At 42.1% G+C, this 12510-nt stretch overlaps 1 protein-coding gene across 1 annotated transcript in view; it reads left to right on the plus strand.

Moving 5' to 3' along the window:
• sash1a (SAM and SH3 domain containing 1a) overlaps positions 1 to 12510 on the plus strand; it is a 168760-nt gene that overhangs the window by 33970 nt on the left and 122280 nt on the right. The window contains exons 3-4 of the mRNA XM_025056650.1: positions 3026 to 3114; positions 6836 to 7452. Coding sequence (XP_024912418.1) covers positions 6949 to 7452 — 504 coding nt within the window. The 5' untranslated portion in view covers positions 3026 to 3114; positions 6836 to 6948. The remainder of the gene's footprint in view (positions 1 to 3025; positions 3115 to 6835; positions 7453 to 12510) is intronic.

Consider the following 12510-nt stretch of genomic DNA (forward strand, 5'->3'; position numbering starts at 1 on the left):
TTTTTCTGGAAACAAATATTTTATTTATAGTATAGTTTTAAGTAATATTTATTTATTTAAGTGATATGGTCTTGTTTATCTCCAGCATCAATTTAAAATCTGCTCTGCAAACATAGTGAATATGAATAATTTATAGGAAAGTTTCCTTTGTGCCCACGATTTCATATAAAGTTAATGCATACAGCAGTGGTTTCACATAAAATGCATAATCATTAATTCATTTTCATTCACCTTGATTTAATTAAAAAGGAAAATTAGGTCTGTGGTTGGGAAAAAAAAGAAGCTAATCTTTATTAATTGGACTTCCTGCCTCGCTGCTTTGCTTTGGGGATTGTTATAAAACCCTCTGAAGTGGCATGATGTTTCATTTATCATCAGCTGAAAACCTTCCCTTTAGCGTTTAGAGACGCGCACTCACACAGGCACACGCCAAGGCACAGCAGAGAGTGTGGGGCTGAAATCAATTTGCAAATCTTTCTGTGGTCGAGGAGAGATTTCTGGTGGCTTCTTTTCCTCCGTCACCTTGTCTTTTATGCTCCCTCAGGATTTTATTGCATGTCTGTTGCAGTTCACTTGTCCTCTGTAATGAAACAATCTATTAGAGATTTCTTAAATGTGCAGCTGTCTCCCAGGCTCCTGCGTAGTTTGGCAGTTAAAGCTCATTCCTCCAGGTGTCACCCTGCGCCGAGGTTGGTCATATATCACAACCTAATGTCGTAGCTTCCATCGCCTTCAGTCAATAGCTCTTGTCAGACGTCCTAAGGCAGTCCATAGTGCATTCTGACTCCTCTGGATTATACTGTGTCTGTAATCAAACGCAGCCAGAAGGAGATGAGTCAAATACTTCTCTGACTTGTTTATTGCTCATTTTTATCTGAGTTTTAGTTGCACAGGTGCATGAGATGTTTACTGTGTGTATCTATTTCAAGTTCATGTCAAGGTTGAGCAAAAGTTAACTTTGAGACCACAGGTTGGGATTCTCCTGGAGTTTTAATCATAAGGACCAAGTTCCCCTGAGGCCCATGTTTGTGCATTACCATACAGTAAATCACCTCAATATTACATGTCTGGAAATGCTAGTGGCTGTGTGTCAAGTATTTGCATATATAAATAATCCACTTAGAGTATGCTGCTGCTGCTGCGGCTGCTGCTGAGGTTCATGGCTAGCCATAGTAATTGCTTGATTTCTTCTCTGTGTTGGCTTGGCACTGGGCACATCTATGGGCACAGTAAAACAAATGGTGCCACAAAATCTCTCCCACTCTACTACGTCTGTTGCTGCAAACACAGGTCACAAGGTACAGGTTAGTCAGGTCCCACCAAAGTACAAGAAAAAGCCATAACGGCAGCCATTATGCTGCTAATGGTAATCCTCTCTCTGCTGCAGTGACAACGGTTTAAGACTGCAGTAAAGGCTTTGCTTCTTTTTTACTTGTTTAAAGGGAATTGTTGTACTTTGGTACTAATTCTTGGTTTTATCTCAGGATAATAAATGCTATATTCTGTCTTTAGAAACAGAAACTATGCTGCTTGCTGTACTTCCCTGCAGGGTGTGCTATAAACACATTTTAAAGACCAATTCCATAAGTGATGGTCGTACTGAAAAAAAACAAACAAACAAAAAAAAAACAACCCATAATTGTTTCATATAAAACACACAACTAGGCAGACTGTGATACTACAGAATGCTGGTTATGTTGAGCTGTGAGGGCCAACTAATCAGTGGAGCTGCACACCTTCACATTTTGATTCTGTGGTCAGTCAATACAGTCATTTGCACACTGTGTGGCTTGACAGCCCAAAGACAGAGCATAGATCCTCCCCCCTTCAGCTCCAGCTAGCTTAGTCAGCTAGGCTAAGCTAATCCTGCTAGGCACATATTTATACACAGTCACAATCCCACCTCTTGGAAAAGAAAAGGAAAAAATAAATCAAATAAGAGGTTGACTGTAGATTAATTTATTTACATCACAGGTGTTGTATGACTTCCCCTCTAGGTATTCTCTGCACACCTTACCTTTAAAACAGCATTCAGAGCAAGTGTATAAATTATAAAGAGTTTAGAGAAAATTAATTTATTGCCTTTAATGTGAGCAGTTTCTCTGTGGATTTGTCTAAACGTTTTCAGCTCGTTACGCTGCTATGAGAATTAAATTCTTCAGTGAAATACAATTAATTTTTTACTGTCGGTTTGAGTGTAGGTAATTTTAATTAGAGAGATCTTTATTGTTACAGGGTTTGTACTGCAAAAACTTTGTCTGTTTTATGTGCCTGTTGTTTTATTTCTTTAGGAAGCCTTTTCGCTGTTTGTGTGGTCCCCCGGTTACTAAGTTAATAAGGTTGTGATTGGATGAAACTAAATTCCTAAAGCTTTCTGCTGTTTGCTGTCTTTTCGAGCTGTTTGCTGATGAGCAAAGACCAATATCTTCGTAGAGACGTTTTCTTGCAGTTTTTATTCATCACTACCAAGCTCCCTGCTGGTTCACACGGGAGTCACGTTTTAATTGAAAATAAAAGTTGAATCTATCAGCCTGTGTTCCTCTGGAAATAATCACCTTAACGGTCTGATCAGAGATCCGTCCATCACCGACTGAAGCTCTTATTGAACCAGTCCCTGGAGAAGTTGAGAAGTTTGGCCACAACTGTGTCTCAGAGTGCATGGCTGGATTGATGGCATCACTGTTATTGCCTCGGTGGGATTGCTAACATAGACAACCGACCATTTGCCTGTGCATCATGTCCTGTGATTGGCAGCTCACTGTGGCTGATATGCTTAGACATGCATTAACCTCCGAGTGCTGCCCTCCCCCTCCCTCTGGGTTTTGGGGGATGTTTAGGTTGATATTGAGCTGCTGGTGGAATGGCAGCTGGTCCTGACATGCTCACTTCACCTCTGCTCTCTGCAGCCTGCAGCCCAGGCAGCCGTTTGTAATTAAAAGTGCATAAAGATAGATCAAGACCTTTCCATTTCTCCCTCTTTTACGCTCCCTCTCTCTCTCTCTCTCTCTCCTTCTTATTTTTGAAGATGCCAGAAGGCGGAAAAAGAATCTGCTCTGTGCCCCAACCATTGACCTCCAGGGAGCGCACCTCCATCTTTAAGCCTGCAGTAGAAAGGTAATTTTTCTTTTCTTACTTAATTGCTTCCCAGGACAATAAAAATGTGGATTTAGTACTGGTTTCTTTTAGGTCCTCCTATGAAACTGCTCTTCATTAAAAGTGGTCCCAAAGTTTCACTGTTTCCTCCACACCATCATTACTCATTCTGGGAATCCATTTGAGTGTGAACCTTACATGAGAAACATGTATGATCCAGTATCACAGAAAAACGACTAATCCCGATGAAGCCACATGTGATATGCAGTAATTACATGCAATCATCAGTAAACCCCAGGATTGTTTCCTCTGGACTCGGCTGTTCCTGAGTAACTGTCTCCAGCCAACCTCTGAATTAGACACAGGAGAGCGGCGGGAAAATAAGATTTTGGACAAGACTTGACCACCATCATCAGTCAGTGAATTCTGTGGCTTTAATATTGTGTTCCTCTGATTCCCAGGGTTCTCTGTGTTGGAGCATCACCATTCTCACCATCTGTTTTCAGGAGTTTTACATTTAGTAAAAAATGTTGAGATAATTTTTTTTATAAATAAGACTGTTTTCAATTAGGTGCATGACTTTAAATATACATCGTGTTGTCTAAACCCACAGCAGACACGTTGAAACCAAAAGGACGTCACATATATCCTTGTTTTTTTTTACGATCTGCTGTTGTCTGCTCAGCTTCCTGTCTGTGTCCTCACTTTACAGCTTTCTTTACCTCCATATGTCACAGTCACATTTGTTCACTCACCCTACAGTCCCCACTACCTACATACGTATATGCATTAGCAATAATGCTAATCTGCTCTGCTGCCACTGCCGTGTCCTCATATTTACCAGCTCTAATGCTCTGGACTTCCATTTCAGAATTTATTAAGCCAAGGTTATTGAGGTGTTATTGATGTGGCAGCAGTTCTGGGGCTGCAGGGCAGCAGGGCTGCACTCAGTGGAACGAGCAGTGGGGTATATTGCCGGAAATGGACTTAGACTTTCTTTTTATGTCGCTACAAAAGCAATGACACAGGGATAAGGCCTAGGTAATACTAAGCAGTATTAAATAAGCATCACTTTGTTTGTTGTTATTTTCATAACTAACCAGAACTACCCACCTGTTTTAACCATGCTGAGTAATACAAAGCAGGATGTTTTGGACAGTTTTTTGTCCTGTATGTCTCCTTTTATACATCGTGATGATGTAACTTTTAACTATTTTGACAACCATTAATAATTTATCAGGTTTAGTTTTATTAGAATAAGTATAAAAAAATTAGTAAAACCCTAATAAATAAAAACACTGATGTTTGTTTTTTTTCATGGATCAAAAAATCCTGTTTCTATGGCTGACTTTTTTTTTAGTACAATGGGTTTTAAATGTATAATTTTTAAACATTTTTACCAAATGTGTAGAACCCCTATAAAAACCAGCAGTTTGGCCTTTTTTTTTAGCCTGTGACAATTGCATGACTGATTTTGTTCCAAGGAAGCAAAGTGGAAACATATCAATCCTGGCACCGATCGGAGTCCTGCCATGTGGAGCTCACCAGTCTCCTGGTTCCATCTGTCAGTGCCATCCCATATTCCCTGAACTAATGATCTGATTTGTCTTTGAACAATAGGTGAAGCTCAGATTTGTTGAGGTGTGATAAACAGTTTCAAAAAAGAAAACCTTTTAGTCTTTCTGGTTATAGTAAGTCCTAAAAGAAAAAGGAAAAGGGAAAATGTATTAATTCAGCTTTTAGTAACGAGGTTTAGAACAACTCTACCTTAGGATTCTTTTTATTTTATTGTTGTTTTCAGCAAAAGGAAAAGAGAAAATGTATTAATTCAACTTTTATTAACGAGGTTTAGAACAACTCTACTTCAGGATTCTTTTTATTTTATTGTTGTTTTATATGTTAATATATAACAATATTTTTCTGGAACATTTGAGTATGTCATGCATCAATACAACACCTATATGTTTTGTTTGTCAAAGATGATTTTTCTTCATTCTTATTTGGTTGCAGATGTAAACATAGAAATAGGTAATAGATAATATAATTAAAGGCTTAGAACAGGGGTTTGCAACCCATGGCTCCTGAGCCACAAGTGGCTCATCTGCCTCTTTTCCTTGGCTCCATGTAGGAGGATTATTAACGTCGGTGAATGCACCACATTTACTTCAGCTTTTAAACAATAAACATCAGTGAATTATCCATTCAATCACCCAGTGTAGTCAGTACACAGCACTACACCCTGCAGACTCTGACATAACATCATTAGTCAGATAGAGATTTTACATAATCAAGTTAAAGCCAGTTGTACATGTCAAGCTGAGACTGAGGTCATGAAGAAGAACCCAGCGTTCAGACTGCAGTTTTGGCATCACTAAAAAAATTAAACACTATTCTGTTTGCTATTCCTCTACTCCCCCGTCTGTCTGCCACGTTTGTTCTCCATCTCTTGTCATAATGGGCAGAGGCAAATTACTTCCAGCTTAGCGCTGAGACAGTGATTGTATCAAACTGACCCCTAACAAGCTGTCAGCTCATATTTAGTGAAGCATGCATCAGCACCAGGCAGCTTGGCATCATGAGGACCAAGTGGACAGATCCTCCTCAAACCGTGTTGTTCCCCAGAGCTGCAGCTCTCCAGTCGCTGCTCCTCCTAGTCTGCTTGACTCATTACATAATACTAATGATGATGGCTTCCTGTGGTGCAGAGGTTTGACACAGTCGGCTGCTTCCCACTTATTTGCAGTGTTGTAAAAAGAAACAACGAAAAAGAAGAAGCTTGAAGTGTCCATTCATTTAAAGGATATGATGAATAGGTTGGAAAGATGACATCAGTGGAGGCCAGTGCTGCACCACTTCCACTGTTAGCAAGTAGAGGGAGCTCATGCGCGCTGAGAAGCCAATCCATGGAAATGCTGAATGAGTGAGAGTGCGTGGTGTAGGGGAGAGGGAGGAAGAGAGAGAGAGAGAGAGGAGAGAGATGGAGTGATATAAATCAGCAACAGGAATGTTCACTTGAACTGAGCCTCCGGTTCCACGTGCGCTTTTGTTTCAGTCAAGGGTTGGCCAAATCGGAGGAGAGGATCTTTGAGCTACTGTTTGTCCCAAAGCTGTGCGTGTGTCAAGTTTGGAAAGGGGAGGGGAAAAAGGAGAAACTCGCCATCACTATTTTTAAATTCTGTACAGTGAGATTTTGGGGGGCGTGGACGGCGCAGCGGCAGCAGCAGTGAACATGGTTTTGGCTGCAGTTCCAGTGTGAGAGATGCGCCGGCTGGGAAACATGAAGAGCGCGTAGACCCCAGCGTCTGGACACGGGGTGTGCTGTGAACCTAAAGCCTGCCTGGTTGTGTTTTTCACTTTATTCCTGCGACGCACGAGACTGGGAAGGAGCAGGGAAATGTTGGAGGAGGCTGTAAGACGCAGCAGCTGCCGCGCGTAACAGACGAGATCTGGCCAAGCAGCTATTTGAATGACAATAGTTGGAGGCTTTTGGTTCCCATGTTTGTTTATGGAAGCCAATTATGGACTGAACACGCGTTTTGAATGGCACACTGTGCTTAAAGTCGATGCTTTGAAATGGTACTTCGGATCTGAGAGGTGTTCGTGGAACTGGAGTGGTCTGTATCCGTAAATACTGACAGGTGTTGCAGTCAAACATTTTTTCACATCTTCTTCCAGTGTCTGCGCGCAATCCACGTCTTGTCAGGCCAAATATCTCCTAACCTCGCTGTTTTACTCTTTGCAGGACACGCACATTGTTGGAGACGAGCTGATGATGCGCTCCAAACGCCAACAGGGAAATTAACCCTCACTTTTCTTCTCGCTCACTGAGTTGTAGCCGATTTGGCAACAGCCAAAATGACCAGCAACGGACCTGTCATCGTCTACGAGTGGCTGAAAACCCTCCAGCTCGGCCAGTATGTCGAGTCTTTTGTGGATAATGGATACGACGATCTGGAGGTTTGCAAACAAATCGGAGACCCCGACCTGGATGCCATCGGCGTCTACATCCCTCACCACAGGCAGAGGATCCACGACGCGGTGAGGCGGCTGAAGGAGGAAGCCAAAGAAACGGCCAGTGCGCTCTACTTCACCCTGGAGCCCATGCCACCCCCGGCAGAGATTTATACCAGTCACATGGTCAACCAGTACGAGTCTAAATTGCGCGGATCCAAGTCCTGGACCGAACCCAACAGCGAGCGTGTTGGGCGCACCGCTGGGCACATGGGCGCACAGAGGAACCTTACGCTGGGTAACAGGAGGGACCTGGTGATATACCCCAAGTTGAAGCTGAAGATCATGATCAGGGATAAACTCATCAGAGATGGAATCAACCTCTCCAAGCCGCCCTACTCTAACAAGGTGAGTGTACACTGACACACTGACACACTGTACTTCATCAGAATTTCCTCCTGCCACAGGATTGTTAACTGTTAACTTACACCCGTATACATTTTAATGTCATGCTGTATAAACTACACAATACAAACACCTTTCTGTGCCTGTTGTTTATACTGGTCTAGTACAGGTTCTGCAGCCTGTAAATCCTGCTCCACATGCGCCTCCCCAGTCACTTTGCATTGGCTCTCTGACAGATCATGTTTGAACTGACTGACTCTTCATGACTAATACACCAAATCACTATTATAAATAGATAACAGATAGGATGGAACTGTACATTTTAACACAAAATATGTGTGTTATATGTGTTATAAGTCAGAACTTATCACAGAATTCTCATGAACCTGACACGTGCAAGGCTAAGGGTTAAATAGCACCTTCTCACCAGTCCCAGTAAAAACAATGCCACATCACTGTGCTGTGGTGGCTCTGATGAAGGGACAAGCCCAGTGATTCATTCATTGTGCCCATAGTTCCTCAGGGCACCACGGTGGCTTTGAGCAGTTCTAAAAGCAGACCATCTGTCTGCTGATGGTAAAGTCTGGATTTTGTGAACTTAGTCATAAACCTGACTAGGAAGCCAAATGTCTCCGAACCTCTCACTGCATGTTACGGAGGTGTTGGTAGTTGCTGTCAGAGTGAATGATGGGAATGAAGTTGCTGCAGATCAATAGGCAGAGAGTGGAGAGGAGCTTCCGAACAGCTTTTGCCCTGTCTATAATTTCCTGTAGGGGTAAAGAGATTTACAGTGTTGATTGTAAATCTACTCTGACCTCACCTGTCTACTGACTTGCCTCAGTGTTTAGTGTGAGTGGATCCAACTAGCCGCATAAGCATATAAGCCCCGGCTCTCTGCTGTAATGAATGGGCAATGGGTTATTGATCCCAGGGACGGCAAATGAAGAGTGTCTGGACCGGGGCGGATGTTGAAGTCCTGTGAACAGCCGGCCTCAAAGGACTGTTCCCTTTATTGGTCTGAAGTGTCAGAATCATATGTTTCACCAGCTGAGGGAGCTGCGCTGAGTGAATGTTATTTGCAGGTGAGAAGGCTGTGGTGCTGCAGGCAATTTAAAAGGTCAGAGGTCATGTTGGATATGTTAGTGTGGGCAGCAGACCTACAACAACTCACAGTTTTTCCTGTGTTATTGTAATTCATAATTTTCTTTATTTTTCTGTTGTACTTTTGTTGCGTAATTACTTCAACTAACATAATAACTAACAAATAATCCAAGACTGATTATTCAGTAGATTGTTGCAGTTTGTAGGAGACATTTATTAACTGACCACAAGTCTGATAATGAACTGGAGGGAAACAGTTGAAAAAATGACATATTTATCGGTGGATGTGATTCTGGTGCAGGTCAGTGAACGCCGCTCTCTGTTGCAGTCACACCTGTATTCAGCGTTATCGTCTTGTAATCAGATGACTGCAGACAGATGTTAATGTCAGGCCTGGACAGCACCGACTGTCTGTTGGAAGGCTTGTATTTGCACATTTGTGCGTGGGTGTCTTTGAAACGGCTTTTCAGTTTTACTTTATAGCCCAACTGACACAGATACAGAAAGTCCAGAGGGACAATAATGCACTGTGTTCCAACCTACACTTAACATATTTGATGATTTTTTTTTTGGTATGCATATTAACTTTTCATACAGACTCTTTTGGCTTTTGTTTGAATATTTTTGAAAGTTTTCATTCCCCTACTTTGCCCGAGAGTGAATCCCACAGAGATGTAGGATTTGTGAGGGATTATCTGTCAAACTAGGGCTGAAACAAAGCATTGGTTCCACTGGGTTAAACTCTTTTCCCTCATTGAAGGCTTTGTTTTATTAGGGGCCAAAAGCTTGGCCACTGAGGCTTTAAGTGGAATGAATAGGTCAAGGTCTCTCAGCTCCTCTCTGTGGCTCTCTCCCTGTCGCTGTGTTTGCGCGTGTGTTTACTCTGTAGTTCTGAATTGGCTCCAGTCCAGTGAGTTTTCTTTCCCCAGGAGAAGTGAGAGGAGCTGTGACATAGCTCCGACAAGCTGATGGAGGTTTGACCAACTTGGCGATTGGTCCGTAGACGCCTTCCTCTCATCAACCTTGAGATAAGCCGTCAACCCCAAGTGGAGTCCTCGGGGCAATTATAGGACACGGCGTGTCAATCTTGTGGGACCTTAACTGTATTCCAAATTCTCATCCACATTTATTATGTACAAAAACACAGTGGAGTTTTGGATGGTTGGACGCCTGTGTTTGTCTCTGTCATTATGTCACAAACACAGGCAACGTGAGGACAGAGATTCAAACTTCAACACTATCACATCAGCACTGTATGTCTCATGAGGCAACACATTAGCCAACAGTTCACTGGGAGGGCTGTGCTGGGTATAATAAATACCCATGATCCTTATCAAAGCTGTAGAGACCTCTTGTCTGAGAGCGAGAGTATTATTTCTTACGATGTAAACAAACACTCGTGCTACGGGACGCACATTTCTGTATCACTCATGAGGGAACAATATAAGATGACACGACGGTTTGTCTTGCTGTTGTTGGATGCACTACAGTTGTAGTCTGTCTTCAGGGTGAACGCTCCTACTAGATTGCGCATCATGCTACTGAACATGTGGCAGGAGAATTTGTCAACCTGCTTTTTGGTTTTATGGCGATGCAAAAAAAGTCTTGTTTGTTTCATTTTCAAGTTAAAAGTGTTGTAAAACAAAACAGCCCCCCCCCCCCACAAAAAAAGTCTTGCCCCCCCCACACACACACATACACTGAACAAAATAGATGCAGTTATCAGAGCTGAAAAAAAGATAAAGATTGGCATTCCCAATTTCACATAGCCTAATTATTTTGAAAATTGAATATTTTGATGATCCTTCGCTTTTGTTGGTCAAATGGTTGGTTTTTTGAGGAGTGTTATCTGGTTCATTATGTCTTGTTTTCTTGCTGAATCATATTTACAAGTTGGATTTATTCCTGAAACATTTCCTGGTTGTTAAAATGAGTGCAGTTGTCATGCATGATGGTTTTATGTCCAATTTCACCTCAAAATTACTTTCTTCACTTCACTGATCTTTATGGAGGTTTTATTAGATGAGAGCAATCAGCACTACTAAAAAGAATCCCTCCATTTTTTACACACATTCACAGCAAATTCAAGTGAAGATACCTTCTCATCCTATACTCATCCACATTTGAAAAAAACCAGTCCACAGAGCCGGTCATAATAGCGCCTCATTGTTAGTGTTGTGGGCCCGAGAGGAAGCAGGAGCTAAACAGTGGGAGATTCTCCATTGTTTGAGTGGAAGCCCATGAAACCGCATGTCCTTTCACTATTGCTCTGTTTTGCATTCCCAATTTCCGTCCATTGAAAGAAGCTGTGGAGGCAAGTGTCCAGCATTGTGCTGATGGGTGGATTAGAAAAAGAGGTTTTCATGCAGAGAGATATGGTTGTAAATATAAGGGAGCATTGTTTTTTTTTTGTTTTTGTTTTTTTTTTAATCTTTTTTTTTTTTACTAACCTTGAAACGAAACCAGGATACACTTTCATCAGTATTTGTTTTATTACCATACTAATTTAAAAGCGCTGAACTCACGTATGTCTCTTCTCAGTTTAACAGCACAGTGGACAGATGGGGAGTTTACCCCTCCCCAGGTCAATTCCTGTTGAGTTATTTAGTCCTCATGGTGTGTGAAAACCTGTTTATTGAAACATGTAAATGGTGCTACACAGTGGAAGTGACACTTTGTTCACTGGAAAAATGTTTATTGGTGAAGGTACTTGGTACTCAGTATCTGTGAATAGTTTGTAAAAAATGGAATGGTTTAGTCGAAACACTATGATGAGGTCATGGTTAACGGTAGTTTCTTTTTGACCCTCACAGCACAGCTGATTAAAAGTGCCTCTGCTTAACTACTCTTAAGAATGTGAACAATGCAGTGGACATCATGTCATGCCTGTTGGGGAAACACAGAGAGTGAAAAGACTGTTTTCTTTCCTTCCTCTAAATGAGATAAGGCTCCGTACCTACATGCAGACACTGTTTTTACTTCCTTTTCCGATCTTGATTATTAGTTCAGCACTTTGGCCTTGTGCAGGAAATCAGGTTTTGGTTTCAGATGACCCTGCATGTGCACGTTGTGATTGTTTTGCATCTAGTGTAAACTGTCATTTAAGCCTTTTATCAAGAACAGTTGTTTGTAAAATATTTTTTTCACAGAGCTTTTTATCAGGACTCTTGTGTGTACGTCCTCTTCTTACCCCACGCTATGACCTGGCATTTTGCCATAAGGAGCCCCTCATGACGACCTCCGTGCTTTTTCATATGTTCCACAGAAATGGCTGTTTGCTGAGTCTTTATTAAAGGCTCCTTAAAGGCATAATCAGCCCAGGACTCATAAAGGGGAAGTCATAAAGAAGTCAAGGACCAGCTCTATTGTCCTGAGCGGACTGGGAAAGTCAATTAGCCCAGTGAGCGGCTGTTTGGGTTATAAAAAGCAGGGCTGTGAGGCAGTCTAAAAAAGACTTGGATCACATTGCCATGCAGTGGAAAAAAAGTCACATATGTGCTCATTTAGTGGCTGTTTTTTGTAAACTGCCCTTTAAAAACATCTCTGCTGCGCATAAACTACCATGTTAACAGGTTTTACCTCTGTCAGAGCAGCTGTGAGTGGTCAGGACCGATGGCTATCATGGTAACCTTTGACCCCGTGCCTTCTGCCCGGCTGAACGGCAGCACGAAGCTTTCATGTGACATCAGCCACAGACAATGAAGTGGACTGTGCTGCCTCTTCCAATGTCAAAGTTACCTTGTTAACATAGATTTAAGACAAAACAAGTTACAGTGATCCAGGGATACAATGCAGTTTGTAAAGAGCCCTGTCCCTCATGAGCTTATTGCTTCTCATTTACTTTATGATGACTAAGAGATTCTGTCTGCCCCTCCTTTAGCTAAACTTGACCATCGTTCTCTGGGGAGCATGTGCAAATGTGGGAAAGTGGGCTTTAAGTTGTGTTTGCAGCTGGGTTTC

Source organism: Cynoglossus semilaevis, chromosome 7 (assembly GCF_000523025.1).
Source record: "Cynoglossus semilaevis isolate Cse_v1.0 chromosome 7, Cse_v1.0, whole genome shotgun sequence".
NCBI classification, from domain to species: Eukaryota; Metazoa; Chordata; class Actinopteri; order Pleuronectiformes; family Cynoglossidae; genus Cynoglossus; species Cynoglossus semilaevis.